This window comes from Zingiber officinale, chromosome 1B (genome assembly GCF_018446385.1).
Source record: "Zingiber officinale cultivar Zhangliang chromosome 1B, Zo_v1.1, whole genome shotgun sequence".
Lineage (NCBI taxonomy): Eukaryota > Viridiplantae > Streptophyta > Magnoliopsida > Zingiberales > Zingiberaceae > Zingiber > Zingiber officinale.
In genome coordinates this window covers 171,438,748-171,466,326 of record NC_055986.1, presented here as the reverse complement: position 1 = coordinate 171,466,326, position 27,579 = coordinate 171,438,748, and the positions used below count along the sequence as shown (strand labels likewise).

General features: G+C 35.6%; 2 protein-coding genes and 1 long non-coding RNA gene across 3 annotated transcripts; 2 read left to right on the top strand and 1 right to left on the bottom strand.

Annotated features, from left to right (window-relative positions):
• The first annotated feature begins 803 nt into the window (after window positions 1–803).
• On the top strand, window positions 804–13,925 carry LOC121992476 (ATP-dependent DNA helicase DDM1-like). The gene is made up of 16 exons (XM_042546895.1): window positions 804–1,023; window positions 1,109–1,202; window positions 1,436–1,744; window positions 1,822–1,920; window positions 2,582–2,928; window positions 2,989–3,175; window positions 3,279–3,454; window positions 4,934–5,003; window positions 5,078–5,267; window positions 5,427–5,531; window positions 5,608–5,702; window positions 5,789–5,908; window positions 12,522–12,641; window positions 12,729–12,827; window positions 12,901–13,002; window positions 13,339–13,925. Exons 2-16 carry the CDS (start codon window positions 1,131–1,133, stop codon window positions 13,564–13,566), a joined length of 2,319 nt encoding a protein of 772 aa, XP_042402829.1. The 5' UTR covers window positions 804–1,023; window positions 1,109–1,130; the 3' UTR covers window positions 13,567–13,925.
• Window positions 13,926–14,251: 326 nt separating this feature from the next.
• Window positions 14,252–15,290, bottom strand: LOC121992491. Its single transcript, XR_006114925.1, has 3 exons — window positions 15,060–15,290; window positions 14,799–14,931; window positions 14,252–14,703 (listed from the first exon to the last, which is right to left on the bottom strand). It is a non-coding gene; the product is annotated as an uncharacterized LOC121992491 (long non-coding RNA).
• Window positions 15,291–21,525: 6,235 nt separating this feature from the next.
• Window positions 21,526–27,219, top strand: LOC121992480 (sucrose transport protein SUT2-like). The gene is made up of 6 exons (XM_042546899.1): window positions 21,526–22,154; window positions 23,731–24,476; window positions 24,549–24,612; window positions 24,692–24,735; window positions 25,813–25,982; window positions 26,916–27,219. Exons 1-6 carry the CDS (start codon window positions 21,641–21,643, stop codon window positions 26,929–26,931), a joined length of 1,554 nt encoding a protein of 517 aa, XP_042402833.1. The 5' UTR covers window positions 21,526–21,640; the 3' UTR covers window positions 26,932–27,219.
• The last annotated feature ends 360 nt before the right edge of the window (window positions 27,220–27,579 follow it).

Here is a 27,579-nt window from a genome sequence, read left to right as displayed (position 1 = left end):
AATAAGCTGTTTTAGAGCTTATAAGCTGTTTTTAAAAAAGTATGAAAGACCCTACTTTTTTAAAAAAGATCTTATTTTAATAATTTGTTTCTCTAAAATATCCTTATATAATTTCATAAATCCCCATCTTATCCTCCATAAATTTTTATAAGCCTAATATTTTTTAATCTCCTCCGACTTTTCTTCCAACATTGTGTCATCTTCTCCGCCAACGCTTCTTTCTAATTTTCTCTCCCCCGGTGCAGAAATTCACCCAAAATTCTCTATTAATAAAAATTTCAAAACCCTTTATTAATAGTATTATACATTTTTTGATATTTTATTAATAAAAAGATCTTATAATACCAAACACATCAATATCTTTAAGTTGATTGTAATAAGTTCACCCAAACACTTTAACAACTTATTTTTAAAATAAGACCTAACAACTTATAAGCTCCTAAAACAACTTATAAGTTGTACGAACTTATAAGCTGTTTTTAATAAGTTTAGCCAAACACTCTTTTAGTAGAATTTTAACTGGGTGTATAAATATTAAGGATCGCAAATAAGATAAATATTTAATTTAATTTTAATAAAAATTATTTTATACAATTTAAAAAAAATAGAAATAAGAGGGCGAAAAATAACTTTTTTTTTCTTCTGGAGAATAATTTAGAATTGAGATTTTTTAGGCAAATGCCTTTTGAAAAAAAGGCATGAATGAAAATCATTCCCATTAATAAATGAGCATTTTTTTATTCGTTCTGACGAAGAGGACATTCTCGTAAATACGCCAGTTTTTGTTGCCCTCGCACGTGGTCGTTTTCCCGCCGAAACCTCGCCTCTCTGAAGCTTGCCCTACTCTCGCAATCGCATCGCCAATTGAGAACAAGCGACCTCTCTTTTCCTCACCTCTCTCCCACACTCTCGCCGACTCGTCCCTGTTTGATTCCAGTTCCGTTTCGAGCATCGATCAGGGGAACGAACGCGACAACGATTTCGGTCCCCTTCTCCTGGTTTCTCGGAGTTGCCATTGGATTTGTATGATCGCTAACATTGGATTTGTTCTTCATTTTTGTGGATTCTATGAGTCCGTTTAATGAATTAAAAGTTCATTTTGGAGTAGATAATATCTTAGGAAGAGCGAAATGGAGGGGGAGATGGAAAATAGGATCAAGGAGGAGACCGCCGATTCTCCAAAATCTGTATTGGAAGAGGAGGTCTGTTTTTTTTTCTTTCTCTCACGCCTCCATTTTTTTTAGTGAAGATACGGTTCCTTGTTATTTTCCTGTTCATTTACGTGTCCCATCTCTACGAATGTTAGGGTTTTTGGTGGTTTGTCTAGTAGTTTGTTCTATCATTGTAACGAAGATCTTTTTGGCACATTTGAGAACTTTTTAATTTTCTGTGATTTTTTTATTTAATTATTTCAAATTTATTTCGCTTGTGGCAGGGGATTTGTAACGTTAAAAGTGAGCTAGCTGTCAGTGAAGAGAATGAAACCCCCCAGATCAATGTTGAAGACGATACTTGTCTGCCGCTAGAGCTTGAGGCCAAGAATGGGGATACTTTTCTTATTACCGAAACCATGGAAAAGGAGGAGAATTTACTACGTGCTAGGATAAAGGAAGAAAACTTGGAGCAGGAAGTGGCAGAGAATGCTTGGGGCTCCGAGCTGCGTTTTAGCAAGTTGGATGAACTGCTAACACAGACTCAGCTTTACTCACAGTTTCTTCTTGAGAAGATGGATGCCATCACATTTGTAATGCCTACCTTGCGATTTGTGTTGATGTTTACTTCCAATGGCCCACTGACTGTTCAACTTGTTGTCTTGATTAGCAGAATAATTCTGAGAACACTCCTGAAGTAGAAAATGAGGCCAAAGGGACGAAAGGAAATCGTGCACGAAAGAGGAAGGCAACCACTCATTACAATAATGTGAGCTAAATTTACATATGTTCTGTTCATTTTTTCTTTTAATTGATATTTAATTTAAATATTAATACATGATTGCTTGTAGGGATGACACTGACGATAAACCTTTAGAGTGAATCTTTCTATCTCAAGATCCTCTAATGATGAACTTTCATAAACTATATGACATTTTTGACAAAACTTTTGTTCTTTCAATCTTTCTGGTCTGATTTCATCTGTTCATTTTCATGCCTTACTTTTTATGTACTTAAATTTATTCCTAGCACTATTTTTTTTTTGTTTTCCAGAGTTATGCTTTAGCACATCTATGCCTTTTGGTTTACCTAATTTAGTTAGCAAACTTTTGCTGGATAGAATATTTCATACACTTCTTAAACATGTAGTCTCTGAGCCTGTTCCTCTGCATAAATAGATTTTATTCATGGAGGTAATATTGATTTATAATGAAATCACAGAAAACATCATCCTAGTTTGTGGAACCAGCTTTTTATCTAGAATGATTCATAAATATACCACTACTTCCACACATGTTTTCCTTTTTTTTTTTTTGGAAAGAAGATGCTTTTCTATTTATCTTCATATTTCATGCTGTTTGTCTATGTGATTCATTGCTGTTTAATCTATTTTCTAAGTTATATTCTATTTTGTTTATGCTGATTGTCAGAGAAAAGCCAAAACTGCAGTTCGAGCTATGCTAACAAGATCCCAGGAAGCTGTTACTCCTGAAGATACCAGCCTCACAGATGAGCAGAGGGCTGAGAAAGAGCAAGCTGAGCTTGTTCCCCTGGTGACTGGGGGAAAACTGAAGCATTATCAAATTAAGGGCGTTAAGTGGTTAATCTCATTGTGGCAAAATGGTCTAAATGGAATACTAGCTGATCAAATGGGTCTTGGTAAAACCATTCAGACCATTGGCTTTCTTTCTCACCTTAAAGGAAAAGGTTTGGATGGACCATATATGGTCATTGCTCCTCTTTCTACTCTTTCAAATTGGGTGAATGAGGTCTCTAGGTAAGACTACTTTTCTCTTCTCTATAATATTTCTGTCTCTCAGCTAAATTTACATGTCAGGTTTGTTCCTTCCATGACTGCTATCATATATCATGGATCAAAGAAAGAAAGGATGGATATAAGAAGAAAACAGATGCCCAAAGATATTGGCCCTAAGTTCCCTCTGATAATTACTTCATATGAGATTGCACTATTTGATGCAAAGATTTTAGCTAAATATAATTGGAAATATGTTGTTGTGGATGAGGTGAATTGAGAATAAAAATTCATTCTCTTTCATAATTTGATTTATTTATGTTCTTATGAACTTAATAATTCAATGCCTTCTTTCTTTCTTTATTTTTTTACAGGGACATCGGTTAAAGAACAATAAGTGCCTCTTGTTGCGAGAATTGAGGCGATTGCCAATGGAAAATAAGCTTCTTCTGACAGGGACACCTCTGCAGAATAATTTGGCTGAACTATGGTCATTATTAAACTTCATCCTACCTGATATTTTTTCATCCCACAAGGAGTTTGAGTCATGGTAAGAATGCATTTTTAATTGTGTTATTGCTAAAAAAATGGATTGACAGTGCAGGATACTATGTACACCAAGTTGCTATAAATATGGCTTGACTTGCATCACAATTTTAAAAATTTATGCATAATAAATTTGTTAAATAATTTATATGGATAGATCAACAAGGAGCTATAGATTATTAGCGGTTTTCTGCTAGGTGCATTCTACATTTCAGGGCATTTTATTCTATTTCATTGTCTTATGTTTCTTTCAATTTTTAGTAAATTCTTACTAATTTTCAGCTAATTTATTTGAATCCTTAGATTTTTAAAATTTCTCCAATCTTTATAAGATATCCTATTTCTAGGGAAATATCAGATTGATCTCTGCTGATACCAACCCAACTTGTACAATTCTTAGTTAGTGATTTTGTCAACTATGTGCTAATGAGTTCAGTAAGCTCTCTTATTTAAGTGGATTGTTAAAAGTCATGTGAGAGTGATTATAATCTTAAGCATCATTAGTTGTTTGAAGAAGACTACATGAGTGATGGCATAACCAACTTTTGCTCTCACATGCTCAGATCAAAGATGATTGTTAGTTATGAATTGTGCCTTTGGTTTTAGCAAGAATATAATTGTGATATCTTGCTTTAGTTCCATGGGAAGTTGTGGGCTAAGAAAGGGAATTCACATATTCTTACTTGAGTTAGCTACTAATAACTTTGGCTCAAGCATAAGTTCATCTAATATGCAGTTACATCATTAGAGCTATGGAGAACTTCCATACATAAAGTTGTCATCTACCCTGCTCATACATGTCAGATAAAGACTCAGACACTGGCACAGAAAATCAACAAACGACACTGCGATCAGTAATTAGATGAAAAAATTTAGAAACAAATGTATCTGATATTTGGATCCACACTAATTATGTAACTGCATAATCATTTATGTTTTATTATCACATTAATATAATACTAGATATTCCTTCTCAAAAGTCCAGATACATGTCTTTTCTATGAAACTAAAAAGGAAAAATATCATCACTTATTGCTTTTATTTTTACATGGTAAAAATAATTAGTAAATTGAGCACATAAGGGAGACATTTACCTCAGCTTTGCCGAGATTCGAATCCCAGACCTCATGGTGGCAACACCTCATGCGCTAGCTACTAGACTGTTCCGAGGGGACCCTTGTACATTTCATTATGATCAATCATGCAATGGTTGGTGCTGTACATGTACTGTTGCTATGCTTGAAGCACTAAAAGTAATTAGTGCAAGAAGAGTATAGATCTAGAATTTGTCTATCACATTTTCATCATCTGCTGCAAATTTTCTTCAAAAATTTGATGTCCCTAAGCTTCTATTGGTTATATAGCTAGTGTTATTCTAAGATAAATTTTGTTACAAATTAAAGTTTTGTGTCATACATGTCTCCCACAAAGTTGTCTATAGCTTTGAATATTCCTAAAATTTTGACCTGTCATCCTATTGGAGGTTTGATTTTTCTGGGAAGGGCAATAGTGAGAGCCAGTCAGAAGAAACCGAAGAAAAGAGGAAGGTTCAGGTAAATTGTTAGTTGCTTTAGATATTCTTTATTTATCTTCTGCAGTTACTTCTAATCAGCTTTTATGCTTTTAGGTGATCACTAAGCTCCACAGCATACTACGCCCTTTCCTCTTGCGAAGAATGAAAGAAGATGTAGAGCAGATGCTTCCCCGCAAGAAGGAGATAATCTTGTATGCCAACATGACTGAACATCAAAAGAAAATCCAAGGTCACTTAGTGAATAAAACTATTGAAGAGTTTTTGGAAAAGGAATCAGAGAATGGTAAGTTTATTTCACATATCAAGTTTGTTAGTTTCACTTAATGGAACTGAAGTGGAAGCATTGAATAGATACATATAGAGGTCATGGAGATATTACCTTTTGTTCCTTGCTTCACTCTTTTAGTTTGGTTTCCTTATGAAGTCCAAATGTACATTACAGTGATTTGGAGGTCTGGAATGAAAGGAAAACTGAACAATTTACTTGTTCAACTAAGGAAGAATTGCAACCACCCAGATATTTTGGAATCTCCATTTGATGGGTCTTGTAAGTATTATAAACTCTTGTTTTATTTGTGGCAATTGCTGATTGAGTAATTATCTTTTTCTGCCTTGCTGATTAGATTTCTATCCACCGGTTGAGAAACTATTAGAACAGTGTGGAAAATTCCAGTTGTTCGACAGATTATTGGCTTTGCTACTTGCTCAGAAGCACAAAGTATGCTTGGCTGCATTTCATTTCTTGCTGGTTCTTGCCTGCATGTTTCTCCTCTTTAACTAAATGGAGATGGATGTTGCTTCTAGGTTCTTATTTTTTCTCAGTGGACAAAAGTTTTGGACATCATTGAATATTACTTAGGTGAGAAAGGGCTTGAGGTTTGCAGAATTGATGGCCATGTTAAACTGGATGAAAGGAGAATTATGGTGAGTATCATTCTGCTACATGACATAATCTCTAGTATCTTACATATTCCTTTAAATTCTTAACATGGGAGTTTTCTTTCTGATCATCTTTGTTCTAGGAAAGATTCTGTACAGTTTTAAGTTTTAAAAATTACTTGGTTCTTTGATCGTCAGCATCTATTTTATTCTTATAGATGAGAAGTAAATATATATATCATCAAAATGCACATCCATACAAAAGTGATCTTGGAATCCCTTATGTCATATCTGACGAAGTGTCAGATCTGGAAGGGGAGCCATGATCGTGTACATGTACCAACTCGTGTACCATCTATCATTGTCTCCTCTGCACATGCTGGCCGTAAGCTCATCCTTAGTATTAGGGACTAAAGCTGAGGTATCATCTAGCACTTCTTGCAATCTCTGTCCATGCTGCTCATGTGCCCGTATCATCAGTGTCCGCACTGTCCTTGTGTCCTCTGCAAGTAGGCGCCCCGCACCTCTTCCATGTCTCTCGCATCTTCAATGTGTCCGTGAGTCTCCAGTGACTCCACACCATCTCGATCCATCTCCTCTCATGTCATGGGCTAAGGCCCATGAAGTCACTTTGAGCAAGTGACCAGCTATCAATAGATCTAGCGTGCCTTTACCGCGAGCCGTTTGTTGCGGGCTAGATAAGTCTTTATGGTGGACCTATGCACCTTCCTGGGCTTTTTGGCAAAGCCCCAGCCATAAACGAATTTAATGTTGCCCTTTCCGTAAGTTGTTTACTGCGGACTAGATAGGCCTTTATGGTGGACCTATTCATCCTCTTGGGCTTTTTGACAAAGCCCCCGTCATAAACGGATTTGACATGTCTTTACTGTTAGTCGTTTGCTATGGACTAGATAGATCTTTATAAGGTGGATCTATTTACCCATACATCACCCTCATTCCCTACATGCTCTTCCACATACAGTGCTCATGCTCTGCTACACGACTCCACCTGCTATGGTCTATATCTCCCTCATCCTATAAGGCGACCCACATGTAGTCCTCATGCCCTACCGCATGACTCCATTTGCTGTGGTCTCACTTCTTTCCTCCCCTCATCTCACACTCAGACCGTGGTATCATCTGTAGCTCTATCCATGGCATTCGTGTGCTCTTGTAGTGCCCAACATCTCATCAGCATCCTGCTCTTAGTCGTCAATGTATCCCTCTAGTCAGTTGCTAGAGGGTGTCTCTATATCTTGGCCATCCGCTAGTAGGTGTATCTGAATAGTGATATCAGCCGCCATTGTGGTGTCGTGAAGTGCCGATACTTGTGGTTCTCAATGTGTGGTCTCGGTCATTGTTAGTTCCTTATCATGTACTTTTTTATAATTCTATTTTATTCTTATAGCTTTAGACACATTTGGGAGATATAATTAGCTCAAGGACATATTGATACAAAAATAGAAAATATGATATGTATTTGAGGATTTCCTCCAAAATGCTACTAGTGTAAGTATTCCGTGTTGGTTTTGATGTGGTCAACTAAGTCAAGTTAGGTCCTGTGTGTTTGATCTTTGTGTTAAGTGTGTAGGAGTTTAGGATCACAAGAAGTCGAGCGGAAGACGTAACGGATGAGAATGATGGCACGAGAATTGAGTCGACGGGCTCGGTGTATCCGAGGGATGAGAAACTATGGAAGAGTATACCGGTGGAGCAAGAAGGATGCACGCGACGTTTCCAAGAGACGAGAAGTCGGAGCGGAAGATTGCTCAAGGAGAAGGTCAAAATTGGATTCGGTGAGCTCAACTATGGAAGGCCGGAGCATCACCCAAGTGACCGGAGACGAAGCTAGCGACTCGAGACGATGCTAGCAACCGGAGAATGCGCTGGATGATCAGTATGAAGCTGATTGATTCGGACGCTCAGACCACCATGGTGCTCAAAGGACGCCTAGTCACAGTCGATCACTCTTTAGGTCTACGTCAGCAATGGTTCATGCGTTTGGAGATGGTCTAGGCGCTCGGACATGAAAAAACTCTATTTTCTAGCCATTGCGTGAAGATAAAGTTTGCCTCGCTGACTCGCAAGCTTTTCGAGCCGGCTCGAAAAATATTTGATTCGTATTTGAATTTATCAAATTCGAGCCGAACTCGAACATGTTCAAACTTTTTTTCGAGCTGAACTCGAGTCCAAATTATATTGTTCGATAGTCGTGAGCCTTAATATTTTATTAATATAAGTTAAATATATATTAAATAAATAAATTTCGAGCCTTTCGAGTATTAATTTTTGAGCAATAATTTGAATAGTTCGTGAACATGTTCGAATCTTTCGAACCGAACTCGAACCCGAGCTCTAATTTGAACCGAACTTGAACAAAAAATCTTGAATTTTTCGAGCTTCGAATCAAGCTTGACTTGAATATACCTATTTCGAGTCTTAGATTTTTTAGCATATTCGGCTTGATTCGATTCGTTTACATCCCTAGTCCGGGTGTCGGGACCGTGTCACGTCAGCAAACGGTTACTTCGACTAGTGAGCCTATAAAAGGAGGCCTGGTGCTCGACATTCCATACAACACTTTCTGTATTCGAAATTCTTATTCTGTTCTAAAATTTTTGTGTTGTCAACGTCTTGTACGAGGCTTCTCCGCCTCGAACTTGTGTCGAAGGCGTCTTCTAGTTGAGCTACATTTGCCTTGGATTAGCAACCTCCCTAGTTGCAAACCAAGTAAATCCTTTTGTCTCGTATTTCTTTTATGCATTTTTGTTTCTTTTATTAAAGTGTTTGTCTTAATAAAAATCATAAGTTTCAAAAAGGGTATACTTGTCTTTTCAGTGCAATTCACTCTCCTCTTCGGCTGCATGAGACTTACTATTGGTATCAGAACAAGGACGCTTCAGAATGACTAATCGCCGATCGAAGCACACAAAAAATGGCTGGACCAAGCATCTACTCACCTAACTTCGAGGGAGAGTTCGCGACTTGAAAAAAGAAGATGGAGGTATTCTTTAAAACTGATTTCGAATTATTATTAATAATGAAATATGATTTTGTAGTACCTAAGGATGATTAGCAAGGAGCCGAAAAAGAAGAATATCAGTGGACTAAGGAGAAAGTCGATTTCGTGGCAAATAACAAGGTAGAATTCCATCTGCTGAGCGGTTTACCTTCACAAGAAGTTAACCGGATCGGAGTCTATGAGTTAGGCAAAGAGCTCTAGGAGAAATTCTTAGAACTGTATGAAGGGACCTCGGATGCGAAACTCGTAAGACGGGACCTGCTCCGGAACTAAATCAGCAACTTTCGGATTGAAGAAGGTGAAACAGTTGCACATCTACACTCGAGGATCAAAGAACTGATCACTAGACTCACGAATTTTGGAAAAAGGTAATAAATCGAGATTCGTTAAGATATACTTTAAATGCATTTTCGAGAACATTCGAGTGGACTTTGATAGCCAACTTGTTCTACATCTCTAAGGATCTCGAGGTGAGTAATTTAGAAAATTTGTTTTCTATGTTGGAACTTAACGAATCTAGATGTGCAGGCTTAAAGAATAAAGAAGAAAAGACGGCTCATAACCTAGCACTGAAGGCTAATTAGAAAAGCGAACCAGATTCAAACATGTCATTTGACAAAGACGAAGTCGTGTTTATAGTAAGAAAATTTAGTAAACTCCTTAAAACTAACAAATTTAACAAGTCGCAACTAAGAAATATTCACGAAGCAAACGAAAGGTGTGATGTTATAATTGCCAAGAAGGGCATATAAAGGATCATTGCTCAAAACTAAAGGACAAGGAAAAGAATAAAAGACTGATTCAGACAAAGCACAAAAATATAAAGGCGACATGAGACGAAATGTCATCATCAGAATTGGAAATTGAAGGCTATGTCGAACTTGCACTGATGGCAAGTCGCCAAGAAGACGACGAAGCGAGCTCATCCGAAATGAGCATCGAGAGTATCGACGAAAGGGGAGTCACTTCATAAGGAAGTATCAATACAGGAGGAGCATCGGATAATAAGATCGACAAGGTAAGTCAGGTATTGTCTCTATTTTCTGATAAATTATTTAAATTTATAAAAATGCTTTCTAAAAATTCCTGTCAGTTAGAAATTGAAAATAAAAAATTTAAAAAGAAAAATGTAGAATTAAAAAATAACATTAGCAAAATCTTGTTGATTAGAAGATTTCAACAAGTTAAAAATTGAAAATGAAAAGTTAAGGGATCAAATAGAAAAATTTGAAAAGAATCAGTTATGCACATATGTTCAAAATTCTAAGAACTATCCCCGGGCTAAATTGGTATTTCAAATATTATAAGGGCTAAATTTAAAAAAAAAGAAGAAAATGTAGGAACCTATTTTGTGTTTTAAAATCATGCTTATGTTAAATCTTCATACATGTGTTAATTTTAATTAAAATGAATATTTTATTTGTATGCTTAAAATTGTCTAATTTTTTATTTAAAATTGTTTTGTATCATTTCTTTTCGAAATTAATTAGATCTTAATTTTTTTGTGAAAAAATATTTTATTACTTATTTATAGGAAAAGTTTTGAAATTTTTTGACTGTTAAATAATTTTTTATGAATTTTTTACCAAAATATTAATTTTTAATATTCAAAATTTTTAAAAAGTCCATCTTTAAAAGTTTAAATTTTTTTAAAGATATAATTTCTGTTTTGCATACTGAGAAAATGTTCCAAATATTTTTGAGCTCAAAATTTATTTATTAAGCATTTTTTTTACAAATACATCTCTCTGTATAAAATAATTTATTACTGCTTATATTAATTTTGTTTATTCGTGAAAATTTTATCATTGTTTTGGATAAGTATGTTTAATCGTTATAAAATTTTTCAGAATTTTTCAACGATTAAAAATAATTTTAAAATTATTTCTTCTAAAACTGATTTTTAAATCATTAAAATTCAATTTTTTGAAAAATAATTCCCAAAATTTTTTCTAAGTGTCAGTTATTATTTGTGTAATCCTTAGAATTTGCCCCCCTACTTTTAATGTAATCAAAGGGGGAGAATTATAGATTAAGTCTAGGGGGAGGTACATTTTACTTTGCATATCAAGTGTTTTAATTTTGCATATTTATTAATTGCATAGCATGATTATTAATTGTAATTATTTTATTGTTTTTTTTTTGTTTTTTAACCCTAACTTAACTTGGGTTGAATACATCAAAAAAGGAGAGATTGTACCTCGTGTTACTTTTGATGTCGTCAATCAAGTCAAGTTCGGTCCTTTGTATTTGATCCTTGTGTCTAAGTGTGCAGGAACTTAGGATCACAAGAAGTCAAGCGGAAGATGCAATGGACGAGAAGGGTGGCACGTGAATCGAGTTGACGGGCTCGGTGCATCCGGGGGACGAGAAGCTGCGAAAAGTACGTCAGTGGAGCGAGAAGGACGTGCTCGGATGAGAAGTCGGACCAGAAGGTTGCTCGAGGAGGTCGGAGTTGTATTTAGATAAGCTCAACTCTGGAAGGTCGGAGCATCACCCAAGCTATCGAAAACAAAGTCAGTGACCGGAGAAGGCGCTAGATGGTCAACATGAAGCTGATTGATCCGGGCGCTCAGACAAGATGGTCCGGGCGCCCGGAACACCAGTGTACCCAAAGGGTGCCTAGTCGTAGTGGATCACTCTTCAGGTCCACGTCAGCAACGGTTTGGGTGGCCGACAATGGTCCAAGTGCTCGGACATGAGAAAATTTTATTTTCCAGCCAAATCGTGGAGATAGAGTTTGCCTGGATGGGTGCCCGGACCACGCCACGTCAGCAAATGATCATTTCGACCAGTGAGCCTATAAAAGGAAGCCTGGTGCTTGACATTACATACAACACTTTCTGTATTCGAAGTTGTTATTCTGTTCTCAAGTTTCTGAGCCTTTAATGTCATGTACGAGGCTTCTTCGCCTCTGACTTGTGTCGAAGGAGTTTTCTAGTTAAGCTACATTTGCCTTTAATTACCAACCTCTCCTGTTGCAAACCAAGTAAATCCTTTTGTCTCGTACTTCTTTATGCATTTTAGTTTCTTTTATTAAAGTATTTATCCTAATCAAATCGTAAGTTTCGAGAAGGGTATATTTATTTTTTCAAAATAATTCACCATCCTTTTGCCAGCTGAACGGGACCTACAACTAACGTGGTGTTTATATCTTTTTTTTAAAAAACTTTTTATTTCAATGTCTATTAAGTTTCCTGTGTGTGGCTCATTATCAAAACCATCAAGCCTCTGTTATTATTAAGGGAATCAAATCCCTAAAACTTGTGTATATAATTCTTTTAGATTTATAGCTTGGGTCTTCTTGGTTTCGGTTAGTATTGTAAAATTAGTCATCTTAACTAGTTGACCCAACATATATAGTTCCACATCGATAACATTCTGAGTTTTCTATCTCCAGTGGCAGTTGAAAAGTAAGTAAATTAAGGTAGTGTTAGGACAAAACATAAACAGGCATCAATTTAAGTTGTATATTATTCATTAAATGTTATTTCTTGAGATGAGTATTTTCATATGCTACGGTTTGTGTTATTAACAATTTTGATTATGGTGCTTTGATTATTCTGTTTTTGTTCATCGTGTTTCATTACATATAGATCCTTGATTGTATTCTTATTCTCGTCTTTTCAATCACAGATAGAGACTTTCAATAACGAGAACAGCAATATGAGTATTTTTCTTCTCAGCACACGAGCTGGAGGATTGGGCATAAACTTAACTGCTGCTGATACTTGTATCTTATACGATAGTGATTGGGTAACTTGCTTATTCTCTAATTTTTCCATTATAGTTTCTACAATGTTGATTATTGACTTTGGTTAACTGACTTTGCATGGAACCCAGAATCCTCAAATGGATCTGCAGGCTATGGATAGATGTCATAGGATTGGACAAACACGACCTGTGCATGTTTATAGGTTGGCAACATCTCATTCTGTAGAGGTAGGAAAAGCATGAACCATCATCCTTCTCCTGTATATCCTACATAAGATAGCTTATATTTTTGTGCTTGCAGGGTCGGATTATCAAGAAGGCTTTTGGAAAGTTGAAGTTAGAGCATGTAGTTATTTCTCAAGGACAATTTCAGCAAGAGAGGATCAAACCTAATACATTAGAGGTATAGCTTATTCTATTATTGTTCTAGTCTTTGATCAGTGGATCCACTTTGGTATTACAATGTCCCAATGCAATTGAGTAATTGTGGCTTGTTGCCTTTGTTTGCACTAGAACTTTACTTGGACCTGCAACTCTTCATGAAATTCCTTAGTATCACACTGAGAGCTATTGAGTTTGCAGTTCCATTTCCATGCAGCAGAATATTCTAAAAGTTTAGAATGCTAACTGCTTTCTAGATTTACACAACTAATGAAAAACTATTTTGCTTAGTGACTCAAGAACCTTAAAAGCTGACTGTTTAGTCTGTTTGCACTAATCTAGTTCACCATATGTTTAGGAATCAGAACTACTGGCACTGCTTCGAGATGAAGAAGATCCTGAAGATAAGCTGGTTCAAACTGACATCAGCGACGATGATCTATTGAGAGTCATGGATCGCAGCGATTTAGTAGATCCAAAGGATGCCAATGGGGCATCTGGTACCCCTCTTCCTCTCAGAGGACCTGGTTGGGAGGTGGTATTAACTGCCAAAAGTGGAGGTGTGTTGTCGGCACTCGGGAGCTGATTGCCAATTGGAGTGTGGTTACATCTGTTTTTTGTTTGGCTGTCAACCTTCAAACTTTGTCCAGCCAATTCTGAGCCTTTCCGTTGGGATGCATCGTTCTCTAGTAGAGATGTGTTCGTGCGTTGCAATTTTGGCAGTCAAAGTGGCATGTGCAACACCCATCGATATTTATGTAGTGCGCATTACTCCTGTGCTTACGAGCCTCCACTGGCTGACTTGCATGTTTCATAAAAACGGAAACTTACGTCTGAGTTCCACGTCAGTGTCTCTTATGAATTGGTGCTGTCGTCAATTCTGATTTAAGATGTGGTCTTTGAAGATGGTGATTTAATTTTGAAGGTGTGGTCTTTGGATTTAAATGCACTCATTTTAGTGGAGCTTGAATTTGACCTTGAAATATTCAACATTATCATTTTCATTTAAATTTATTCTTAATTTAAAGGAAATTAAAATTAAAGAGCTAATTCGCTATATTACTAAATGTCAGAACTTAACAAGGATAAACATTATATTTATTCAACTAATACTTATTAAATCAGTCAATTGAACTTGCAATGAGATGCAAATCAATACAAGTTCACAATGTTAAGAGGGTTGACAGTCGGCTATAACAAAATTCACTAGTCCATAAGATTGGTACAAAACCAATAATCTCCCAAGAAAAGTGGAGTGAGACTTGAATTCATATTCAATTAATATCATTACATTTTAATAGTTTTAAGATTTATCTATCATTTCCCTCTAATTTTATGATTTATAGAATCATCAAATATGTACTTAACAACATGGAGCAAAAGCTATAAATATATTTAGTCCCTTTAAGTGGTTAGTTGTATCATGCCATTGCGATTTGAAATTGATAGCGTAAGAGGAATTAAGGGTGATTTTCCAATTGCTGGAAACAATTCATAATGAAATGATCGTCCTATTATCCTATTGCAGCTGAATTTATTAACCATGAATCAGATACAAAATTTCATTTATATACTTTGTATACGTGAGTACTCCATTTAGCCAGTCTGAGATTATCATGTTATCACTTTGCATCATGAAAAAAAAAAACTACATTACCAAGTGATGCTTGAGTATATACTTTGCAGTGCTTCCATTATCATTAGCAAGAAGAAGGCCAAGTATCTGTACGCAAGAGAAACAACATGAAAGATATGTATATTGCACAGCTCAGTTGACTATGTTAAACTCTATACAATGCATGTGCAAAAAAACAAAACCTGCATTGCATGTCGATGAAGTTGAATTGTATGCAGAGGAACAAGCCCGTCCCTGAATTGGGCAAATACATTCAATGAACCATTTGCAACCATATGAAAGAGAAGTTGAAGTGGAGTGGCTTGAGTGCACTACCTGTTGCAAAGGGGAAACGGAAAACAAATTTCACTTTAGATTCACTTTAGATCACAACAGGGGTTGAGTATGGTATCTTCTGCAACCAATAACAGTTCCATAAATAGATGACAAGGGATCACACACACCTATTGTCCGGCGTCCTCAGAAAACCTGGCATCAAATGGGGCGGAGGCATGGGGATGTGCTGCGGCGGAGGCGGCGGCGCCCGAGCCATGCTGGAGCTCAATAACGAGCCATCGGACAGCCTTGCTCTTCTGCTCGAGTCGGACGGCGCTAATCGGTGGGATCCCAGGGGTCAGAGGAGCAAGATGTGGGCAGGCACACGAACAAGCAATGGCATAGTGCGAATGCCCTTTAGTCCCACATCGGGTGCTTCTACGGCCAATGGGATGGAGGTGCTTTATAAATATGCGTCTAGGTTATAGAGTCGTCTTTAACCCGTCCTGTCAGGGTTGAGGATCGACTGGTCTATGATCGTTTAGAGACGGCCGGTCGTGCCGACGCCACGATAGCGAACACTAATCTCAAAGGCGAACGGGGCGCATCCTACTTATGGTGTTACTTCGTTCGTCAATTTTTGGATGGGCTGCCTTTCGTAGGCGCCCTTTAATGATTCAAAATATAAATATCTTAGTCAGTTTTTGTTTCATAGTGCAGGTTCATTATTGTTTTGATTTAAAATATTGTATTAATCATTTATTTAAATTATAAATTGAAGGTTGATAATTTATCATTATAAAACCGTGAGCTTGATTAATCATTTATTTAAATTATAAATTGAAAGGTTGTTCATTTATCTTTATTAATTTAATTAAATTAATTTTTGTTAAGTTTTAGACAGGCCATCTACCATATGGGCCATGTAATTTAAAAATAAATAAATGTTTTAATCAATTCCTTTTTTTGAAACGCTGTGTCATTATTTGTTCTTATTCAAAATATTGCTGAACGATTTTGCGTCGTCAAATTTGGCGTCTCGAAAAAAAAGTAAAAATTTAATTGATTGGTTGATAAATTTGTCTTAATTAATTTAAATTAATTATTTTTTATTTTCAATTGTGTTCATTATTTGTAGGACTGATGAAGCAGAGTTAAGTTTTGGAGTAAGTTTGTTTGAAGTTTTAGAGTGTTTAACTTTGTGTGATAATATAGATTGTGTTCAATTCATTTACAATTCTAAGTACTAGTCTCAAGATATATATTGAAAAGTTTAATTCATTTACAATCCTAATTATTTGATTAATCATCCTTTTATTGGTGCAGTCTTTATCTATTTGGATTATTATTTTAATAAATTTTGAGGTTAATTTTTAATAGTGTAAAATGTAGTGAATGCCCCTCTTGATTTGCCCCATTCTTTCTATTGTTATATCTAATTCAAAATATTGTTGTAAATAGATGTGATTTAGTATTGATGAGTTTATATATATATATATATATAATTTATATTTATATTTTAAATATAATTCATAATTTCCTATATTTTAGCTTGTATATCAATAAAATATATTTAATTCATTATTCTTTTTGTTTTTTAGTTTTTTACACCGCGTTTTAATGTCATCCTCCATAGTTTTTTTTATTAAGGCATGCATAGTCATTATTCTAAAAATTAGTCATTTGTGATTTAGTTATAGGTGACATTCTTTCGAAAAAAACAGACTATTACGTTTAGGAAGTAAGGAAGCATTTGTGTGAAAAATACTACTATAATAACCATATTTTGTGTTACCGACACCTAAAATTATTATTAAAATAAATTAAAAAATAATCACTTTTAACATAATTATTTATATTTAAATAAATTTAATATTAATATTTTTTTTATTCTTCCTCAGTTGATATATAATTATTATAATTTCATATCACCAAATTAAATTATTTATTAGTTGTTTAAACAAATACTTCTTTTTCTATTGCATGTTTGCCTATTATCTAAATCATGCAAAGGGACTTTAAAAATGGTCAAATCAGGTTCCTCATACCCATTTTGTCCCTTTACATATTTCCGAATGCATTGCTACATTAAGACATTTTTTTTAATGTTCAAAAAATTACTGTTATTAATATCTTATATAAAATTATAGTTGAGGACATGAATATAATAAGAGAATTGAATATAGATAGGATTTAGTTTTATTTCATTTTGAGTTTTTTAGATTTATCAATTGATATTGACTTAAATCGAAATCTGATTAATTTAAATAAATTATTGTTCTCAATATATTGTGTCAAATTGAAGTTTGAGGTCGTAGACATAATTAGGAGAAATAGATGAATATATAGGACTTAGTTTCATTTCATTTTGAATTCTTTATATTCATTAGTCGATTTTAAATGAAATGAAATGGATGAAGTTTTGAATGAAATGGAACAAAATTTTATGTGTTTATCTAATTATTCTAAGTATATCTATGCTCTCAAATTTTAATTTAATACAATACATTCATAGTAGCCAATTAATTTTTTTAAAATTAATCAATTATTATATTGTAGTAATCCATTCAGCAAGGAAGTCGGAAGAAGACCTTCTAACAAAAAGGCTATGATCAACTCTTAATTTTGGGATGAAGGTAGTGTAGGATACTTAAGGGTGCAAGAGGGAGGTGAAACACACTGTTTTTTTTTCTAAATAAAAATATATATTTTAAAAGTACCTTGTTAAATATGCAATGAAAAAATCATTATTGATTTTAATTAATCTAATTTACAACAATGAATTTAAGTAGTAATATTTAAGTACTAGGCGACAGTATATTTAAATAGTTCTATAACTGTTAGGTTAGAAATGAGTAGCAAAAAAACCAACTATATTTTTTCCTTTTTGATTTGCTATAGCTGTTGATTTCTTGATTGATATAATGTCTCATTCGAAGCCTTTTATATAGGTGTTCTTTTGGGGCAGGGATCCTCTGGTCCCGGATCCTCGGATCAATCCTGGTCCCTTATTTCTTCATTGGTTGGATGAGTTGGATCCCACCTGTTTAACAGGTGAGGTCCAGTCCACCTGTTCTAGCCAAAAAATCACTTATATGATTTAGCCTTGTTCTGGACCAGAGGATCTAACCTTGTTCTTTTGCGGATGCTTGGATATTCTTTTGCGGTTACCTACATATAGATAAGATGGATAATTCTAATGAATTCTATGTTACCTACATTTAGTTATTCGATTGATTGAATCTATATTGCAGTCGCTTAGAACTGAGATTGACCGAAAAATCTTTCAATCACCCCAAAAATGAGAATTTCCAATTACATGTGAATTAGTCTGCAAATGTATAAAATTTGTTGCGAGCGAACAACAATGCCTTTTGAATCAAGGCAAATTCTATCGAGCAACTCACTTATATGTCGGTATAATCAACGTTGAGTCAAGGTTAATTAAGATTGAGTTGGATTTGAATTTCAATGTTGGATCAATATATTTGATGGTGAACGAGACATCAAATAGGTCATGATTGACCGAACACTTGATAGTTGAAAATCTAATACGGAATTAGCAAAAGTAAAGTCCAAGAAGGTTATTATTGACCAGACACTTAATAACGATGAAAATTATAATATATTAAAGAGGATCAAATGTTTGATAATGATGAAGTCATGATAGGTCAAAATTAATCGTATGTTAGGCATGAGAAGCGAAGTCCAAACAAGTCAAGGAGGATCGGATGGTTGACGATGATGAATCCTAATAGGGAACGTGAGACATGAGATAATAAATCCAAATAGGTCAGGAGAATAAGATGTTTGGTAATGATGAAATCCTACCATGTCAAAATTGACTGAATGATAGGCAAAAAAAAAAAAAAAAAAAAAAAGTCCTAATAGGTTGGAGTTTACCTGACATTTTGCTCCTTTTTCCGGTTCTTGCAAAATTCAAATCCCTCAAATCAACAGACACCCGCCTCAGGGGGATTAGGTTCGTTGCCGCCCAACATCGTACACTAGCCCACCTTTTACGATCTCAACTGTTTTCAGGAATGAGTTTGACTATCTTGGCTCAAGTATAGGATTCAACTCAACCTTTAAACCTAGGCAACATGCTCTCTACTTAAATAGAGAACAGTAGAAGCTAAAATCTGTTGTATTTCGTAGCACCTTGGTGGGTGGTTTCCCTTCTATGTTTCTTTGTGAAGTGCCTATTTGGTGAAAAACAAATCTCTATCTTACTTCTGCAGCATACTGATTTGGTGCTCTTGTGGGTTTTTCTTTGCTTTAGATGTTCTTAGAAAACCAAAATCTAACATCTCTGACTTGTATTTGGTTATCAGTCTCTTCTGCAATTAGGTTAGTCAGTCTTGAAAATATCTATATTCTGACTAGGGAATTATCTGCCATAATTACCTCAAACCAGTGATCATTCAGTTAGCTCGTCAATCTTTAGAATTGGATCTAATAGAGGTTGGACATTCTTTGGTTGGCTAGTCTCCCCTTTTATGGAAAATTATAGAGCATTATCGCTATCATCTTTTTCTCATTCAAAATTTATTTAGCTCTGAAAAAGAGAAGGCAACAGAAAATTATTGAACCTGTTTTCCGAGTCTTGTTGGCGAAGCTTGTGGGATCTTTAAAAAGTTGGTGGATCGAGAAGTGAATAAGTTAATCATTGGAAATTACATTGCAACCTACATGAACCAAATCAACCGAAACATTAAAAGGAGACATCTTTCTGCGATATTTTTCGAAGGGCACTTTTGGACTTTAGAAAGTTATTATGAAATATTTTCAAAAGTAAACTATTTTCCAACAATGTGCATAAAGAATTTTAATCCCACATCTATAATTTTGAGTAAAAATAAAGGCTTTAAATCTAAACTCTCAAACAAAATTATATTATATAAAATAATAGAACAATGATATATTCAAGGAAAAGTTCAAAGATAGACATATAAAGTCTATTATTTTATTTTTTTGTGGATTTCATCACTTTATGTGCCTATTCTTGAATTTTTCTTTGATTTTTTTTCTTTAAACATTTCATTTTTTCAAAATAATAGTAAAAACATCCTATGTCTTTTTTAAATTATTGTCTTAAAATAGACCGGTTAAATTGAATGATCATCACTATTATATTTGAATTGGACAATAACCTATACTGAATCATCACTACTATTATATTTGAATGATTTAATATATGTTAGATTTGTTTGATTTTGATGACAAGATTTGATCGATTTGTCTAAAAAAAAAATCGGTATAATACTATGAGTCACGTTGAGACCCATGATCAAAATCACATTACAATATTTCAAACTTTTGTTCTTTCATATTGAGACTCAGAACAAAAGTCTCAATAAAGGAAATTTACTCATTTTAGTGGAGCTTGAATTTGACCTTAAAATATTCAACATTATCATTTTCAATTAAATTTATTCTTAATTTAAAGGAAATTAAAATTAAAGAGCTAATTCGCTATATTACTAAATGTCAGAACTTAGCAAGGATAAACATTATATAAATTAAATTAGTAGTCAACTAATACTATTAAATCAGTCATGTGAACTTGCAATGAGATGCAAATCAATACAAATTCAATGTTAAGAGGGTTGACAGTCGGCTATAACAAAATTCACTAGTCCATAAAATTGGTACAAAACCAATAATCTCCCAAGAAAAATGGAGTGAGACTTGAATTCATATTAAATAAATATCATTACATTTTAATAGTTTTAAGATTTATCTATCATTTCCCTCTAATTTTATGATTTATAAAATCATCAAATATGTACTTTACAACTTTAAAGTTTTAGATCGAATGAGCATCATTACATCTACAGTTGCGTCTTTAATTATTTTTTTAAAAAAAATATATTTGAAATACACTTCTATATATATATAAGTTAATTTTTGAGGGGCCCAGAACGCGTCTCGAAATGAACTTTCTACCGGGGACCACACATCATTGTTCCTCTAACCAACCTTTACCCACGGGGAATATGCTGATATCCTTCCAATAACGTTGCTGGTGTACCAGTCGGTGGCGATCGGCAAGTCGAAATGGCTTTCGTATTTTTCGTCCTCGAGTCGTCCCTGCTCCTTCGAGTGAGACTCACTCCATAAGCCGACTCCCAGATTAATAAATTCGTTGGTCCGAAATCTGGATTACTTATTTTTGGAAAATTAACCAATAAATTTAGTTTATCTCAAACTGGCCCTCAATGCAAGCAAGTGTTCGTAAATTATTGCTGTCCGTATTCAAGCCGCCGGTAATTTTAATTGCATCATAATAATAATACTACTGTTATTCAATTGTATAAACTAAGATTTGTAAGTTGATTATAAAAATTATGAAGATGGAGGCTTCTTGTATAATATTTCTGCCGGCCAGGATCACTCATCACCTTCCGTGACCGTGGGGGCCTCCCTGCTCACAAGAAAGTGGTTGCTTACAGCTTTTGCTTACCGCCAGGTGGGGGAGACGCGGGGCCCGCCCGCGTCCTCTCTCAGCCACGAACAGGGAGGGCCCTACCCGGCCATATTCCTTTTGCTGAGCTGTCCAGCCCTTTCCTTTGCATAGAAACAAATCGCCTGTGGGCCCGTTTTAATCGGGATTAAAGAGCGATTCCGTATCTTTTTCTCTTTTCGTTTTCTTTCCTTTTCTAAGGGTGCACTCGCACTTGCTCTGAGTAGCGTAAAGTGTAAACCAGCCAAGTGACGAGAGGAAGGGGGCGCTTAATAAAGAAGTGAGAGGGGAGTAGGGCTGACGATGACCTTTCCCGGACAGCAAAGGGCGGAGACGGAGTCGGTGGCAGCGGCTTGCGGGGATGCGTTACTGGCGCCGCCTCAGAAGGTCTCGCGGCGGGTGCTGCTCCGGGTGGCATCGGTGGCGTGCGGCGTGCAGTTCGGATGGGCGCTCCAGCTTTCGCTTCTCACTCCCTACGTGCAGGAATTGGGGATCCCCCACCAGTTCGCAAGTCTCGTGTGGCTCTGCGGCCCTCTCTCCGGCCTCCTGGTGCAGCCCTTCGTCGGCCACATGAGCGATCGTTGCGCTAGCTCGCTTGGCCGCCGCCGGCCCTTTATAATCGGCGGAGCCTTTTCCATTGCTTTATCTGTGCTCTTGATCGGCTACTCCGCAGATATCGGCCGCATTCTCGGCGATACTGGCGGAGGGGAGACGAAGTACGGGGCGATCGCCGTGTATCTAGTTGGGTTTTGGCTGCTCGACGTGGGGAATAACACTACACAGGGCCCGTGCAGGGCTCTTCTTGCAGATCTCACAGGTTCATCAATGTTTATCCCTCTCGTTTGATCCTTCTTTAGTTTACTAATTTTTTTTTTCTTTCAACTTTTTCGAAGGTGGCTTTCCGATTCCCGGAAATCCTCCTTTGTGACCTTGGTTGTCCGTACGCCCTAATTTCGCCTAGATTAAGACTAAGTAAAAATGTCGACTGACTTCCGTGGTTGCTATTGACATATCCTTCAGAAAGCAGTTCTAGTTTGGAAGCAGAGAAAATTTTCTTGATTTGGTGCAACCTCAAGAGCCGCTCGTGGATGGCTGTAGCAGACACTGAAGTGGGTGCTTTAGTCTGTTGGATTGTGATTCGTAAGATATAGGAATAGCCATGTTAAGGACCGCTTATATACCTCCTTCGATCCCTTTTGTTCCTTTTCCCTCCTCCCAAGTTCCGAGAAACATAACATAACAGAATTCTAAGTTCTTGTAAAACTTCAACTCGATTTTTTAGTTTTTAAAATTACTATTTTGTCAAAATAAACTACAAGATTGTAGCACAACCATGATTATATAGTCAAGCATATAAGTTAGCTTTGTGCATGGTTGATTATAGTAGGATTGATGTATTGGTTGTTGGGAGTTGAACAGCCTCATACACGACAAGAAATAAGAATCTATTTTAACTCGAACATGGAGCAGCAAAGCATAAGATAGAGAACAAAATAAAAGACAATAAGATGACAATATTTTTATATGGGTTGACATGATTGCCGATATCAATGACACAACAATAGAAATCTCATTAGGTATCACCAATCTTAAATGCTGCACCCACCCACATCACATTGATGCATACATAAGAGAAGGTCACATACATAAATGCATGCATAAATGAGATTGTGTCCAAGAGTGCACATGACGATTGGGAAAGGGAACATGTCTCCAATTTGATGTGTGACTGGAAGGACCGGTTAGCACTATCACTAGTGAGTCATGTTGACCAAATCTGGAACATCAGTTGGGTTGAAACAACAAGGAGATAGGTTATGAAAACCATAGCCATGCTAGGGTGTATTGGTCTTGCTTCATGTTATTTTCTACAAATCCCATGATGGCTGTTGGCTCTATAATCATGGTTAGGGAACTACCCCCTCACCCCATTGGGTCAGCGTGGCTCTTACAGGCCTTAGAGCAAGATCACTGAGGACCCCTGAAATATTAGCTGATCGTTTGTGTTATTTAGTCTTGTATCCTTCAGTGAGCAAGCCTAAAATTAAAATTCATATTTAATTCAATTAACTACTGACCCACGATCAAATGAACTTTGCCCTTTGAACTGCTCATGAGTGTTTGTCATGTTTGCTTCCCAACCACTTTTTCACTATCTAATTTTAGTTAGTCCATAATTCTCTAACTGTTGTACCATGGTCCAACCACTGCTATGATGCAGTAGTTGAGATAACCTCTAATGAAGAAATTGGTTACAAAGTCCAAATTGCACAGTAGCATCATTTATGCAATTAACTACCTATGTCTGATCCTTTGGCAAAGAAAAATATGAATCCATAAAGCTCAATAAGCTAATTAATCTCAAACTTTTCATGTTGTTCCTGCAATTTCAGGGAAAGATCATAGGCGAACTCGTGTAGCTAATGCTTACTTTTCTCTCTTCATGGCACTGGGCAACATACTTGGCTTTGCTACTGGTTCTTTTAGTCATTGGTATAGCATACTTCCCTTCAACGTCACTTCAGCATGCAGCATAAGTTGTGCCAACCTCAAATCTGCTTTTCTTCTCGATGTTGTTCTTCTTTTGATCACTACTTGTATTAGCGTGTCATCAGCCAAGGAAATTCCTCTTTCTTCTGCTAACAGAGTTACGACTTCTGTTGGAGATTCATTAGTGCAGTCAGATAATGGACATGAGGCTTTTCTATGGGAGTTAATTGGCTCTTGCAGGTATCTTACGCTGCCTATTTGGATGGTTCTCATTGCAACTGCACTTACTTGGATAGGTTGGTTTCCCTTCACCCTTTTTGATACTGATTGGATGGGTCGGGAGATTTACAAGGGAAACCCAGATGAAGGGCAAATGTATCAAACTGGAGTGAGAATGGGGGCTACTGGCCTCATGTTAAATTCTATCGTTCTAGGTTTTACTTCAGTGGTTTTGGAAAAGCTCTGCAGGAAATTTGGTGCTGGCTTAATTTGGGGAATTTCCAACATTGTCATGTTCTTTTGTTTTCTTGGAATCCTTATATTATCTTCTCTGGCAAAGAATACTGATTACCCACCAAATGGACTTCCTCCGGGTGGTTTTGTTATTGCTTCACTTGTTATTTTTACAATCCTCGGGGCACCTTTGGCTGTAAGTCATTTTTGTGACTGTTCTTGGTGTCAGTGGAATTCCATTGCTACTTGTTTAACTATTATTTTGCAGGTCACCTACACTATTCCTTATGCAATGATTTCTGCACGTATAGAGCCTTTGGGGCTTGGCCAGGGTGGATGACTCATCACTTCTTTCTCATGCAGTTTTCTTGTTATGTAATTGTTTGGCATTAACACCTTTTATTGCTATAGGGTTGTCGATGGGCATCTTGAATCTGGCAATTGTTGTACCTCAGGTAGACATTTCCATCTGCATTCTTCTTTTATTCATGGAATAATGATTAAATTATGATTGTTGTTGTAAACTTGCAGTTTTTACTGTGTGATATTCTCTCATCCTTCATTTTATTTAGAATTTAAGGAAATCAAGACATACAGTTATTTGACTTTAATAAGAGATGCAAAACATTTATAGAGGATAATCAATTAGGTGATAACATAAATTGGCTCTTCACGTGCTTCATCATGGTGGCGTTGTGATCCATGAGGAATATATTGGAAATTTTTCTTTCTGTTAGGGGGTTGTCCTAGTGGCCCATAAAATGAATATGCTTCATCAAGGGTTTCAAAATTCTATTGCTATCTTTAAATCTGACATCAAGAGTCGGATTGAGCTCCCTCTTGGATTTTAATAACCTCATCCTGAAAAGCTCAATTATTTGTTTTTAAGAAAATCTACAAGTAATTGATTATTTTGGTTGATCTTAGTTGAAAATTGTTATATCAACAAGATAATGGGTAAAACTAGAAGTATATCTTCTTATGCTCATCTCTTATCACTTTTATTAATACAATACTTTTTTTGAAAGGCAAGAAATTAATTAATTAATGTACCACAATTTTTACACCTTGTTTTAAATGTAGGTGACTTTTAAAAAATTTCATATGTAGCACAACGTACTTTAAAGACACTTTTTTTTCTTTAAATAAAACATTTAAATTTCTATCAACAGACAATTAAAACAATGACATGGCACTGATATGATATTAGAACAGGTCATCATGCATATCAAAAATCAAATATGGCTATTTAAAAGTGGATTTGTTTGGTAATGCTATGAGAATTTTTTATGTTTCCCGGATCCTATATTGATGTGTGCAATTTGTTGACATCACTTCATTTTAACCATTAGAAGATGGAAACTCAGCGTTCTGTATTTAGAAAATAGTACATTGTAGTAGATATGAAAATTTTTAAAGGTTGTGATTATATTTTGGAACAAAGTGTAAATATTGTGCTAGATTAATTAATTAATCATATATCAAAATTTATTTTTATGTTTGATGTGTACTTACAAATTGTCCTATATCAGATGGTTGTGTCTGTGGGAAGTGGGCCTTTGGATCAGTTATTTGGAGGCAGCAATTCACCAGCTTTTGCTGTAGGAGCAATTGCAGCTTTTGCTAGTGGACTTGTGGCAATTGTTGGTCTACCTCCTCGATCCATCACTACTCGTACCACTACTCTTCGAAGAGTTCAGAGATAAGTATTTCTATTTTTAACAGCTCCATCTAAATTGCAAAGTGATAGCTGCTGCACACAGAATTTACCTGCATATATGCTGTTTCTCCAACTTAATGTGATCTTTTCTAGTTTTCTATTTAAAGTTGTTTATTGCAGTTAACTCGTTTGAAAGAACAGAAACTAAAAGTAAGATGATTAATTATTGGATAGAGAAACTAATAAAAAAATTTCTTGCTTAAAAGCAATTTAAATGACCTAAGTGTTACCAATAGTCTCGGGTAGAGATCAAAGGAAGAAATCCATATCGTCAACCTTCATTCATGTCAAATGTATGTTGCGCTAAGTTACATTCTCATCCCCAAGGAATTAGTCCATGTGAAATATATATTATGTAGTGCTGTTTCAGGTTCAAACACTGAATGTCTTATAACGCTAGTCTTGTTTTCTGAATCCAGAAATATATGTTTTGTTCTTACTATTCATGAAAAGGCTTATGTTAATAATGAGTCCATATATTTTTATGGTCAAAAAAGAGGACTGAGAAGGTTAGATAACAAGACAATTAGGTCACATCACAAGAAATGGTGCACTTGGTCCTACTTCGAGTTTAAGATGAACCCATTCTGTCCAAAATTACCTTTTCTTTTCCATGTTTTGTCCTGAGATTTTTAGCAATTGAAGTCATCTGGAAAAATCTATGGTAAAATCAAGAATGATGGATTTTACACCAAACTAAATGTTCCAGTATGCTCAACCATACATCCAAAAAATCCTTTCTAAAATCAAATATCCATCTGCTGGATTTTGCATGCATGATTGCATGTGATTTCTTCAAGTAATGATCTTTATTCCCAACAAGATAAGACTAGTGTTTTCTTTGATCTGGTCATTTGATTCGTTTGCTTTGTTTTCGTTGATTATGACAACTGATAAACGTTTGGTAATTTACAGGAATGTGAACACATGATTGGCGTTTCTGTGATTTATTGTTCTTCATTGTCTCATTTATATAGAGATGGCAAGGCACTTCGTGGAAGCCCTGTTGTATCTGGAGATTGTTACATATCATTCAAGAACATCGAAGTTGGTGATTTGGTCAATTTTGGTCAGATGTGATGACCTCCAGCCCCAGATTGTTGTTAATTTCCCTTATGCAATAAGAAGCATTATATGCTAGTAAATTTTCGTGCAAATTGCTTGTATCCAATAATTATTTTCTGGTTCAAATAAAAAAGGAATTCCTTTTTATTCTTTATCCATCTTATTCTAAATTACGTGTTCTTGTTTTGTTATATGAATAGTTCAGCTTGCTGCAAGTTCTCAGCAGCTTGGCGTGTGGAAAATAACACTCTAATCACTCAGTCTGTTTGTTTGAAACTTGTCTTGCCTAATTATATTAAGCCAGTGCTTTTTAGCTTCGCGGATAATCCAGTGTCTCCCAATGCTTAGTTTCTGAGTGAATTGAGTCTGATCTGATTCAACCCAGTTTCTTAATTATAGATTGATTCTGTACTATTTTGGCAGTTGGTTTCTGTGTTTTGAAAAAAGTGATCTACTGCCTATTGAGCATTAAATCTAGCTGTCAATAGTCTCATCATCAAGTTAACATGCATGA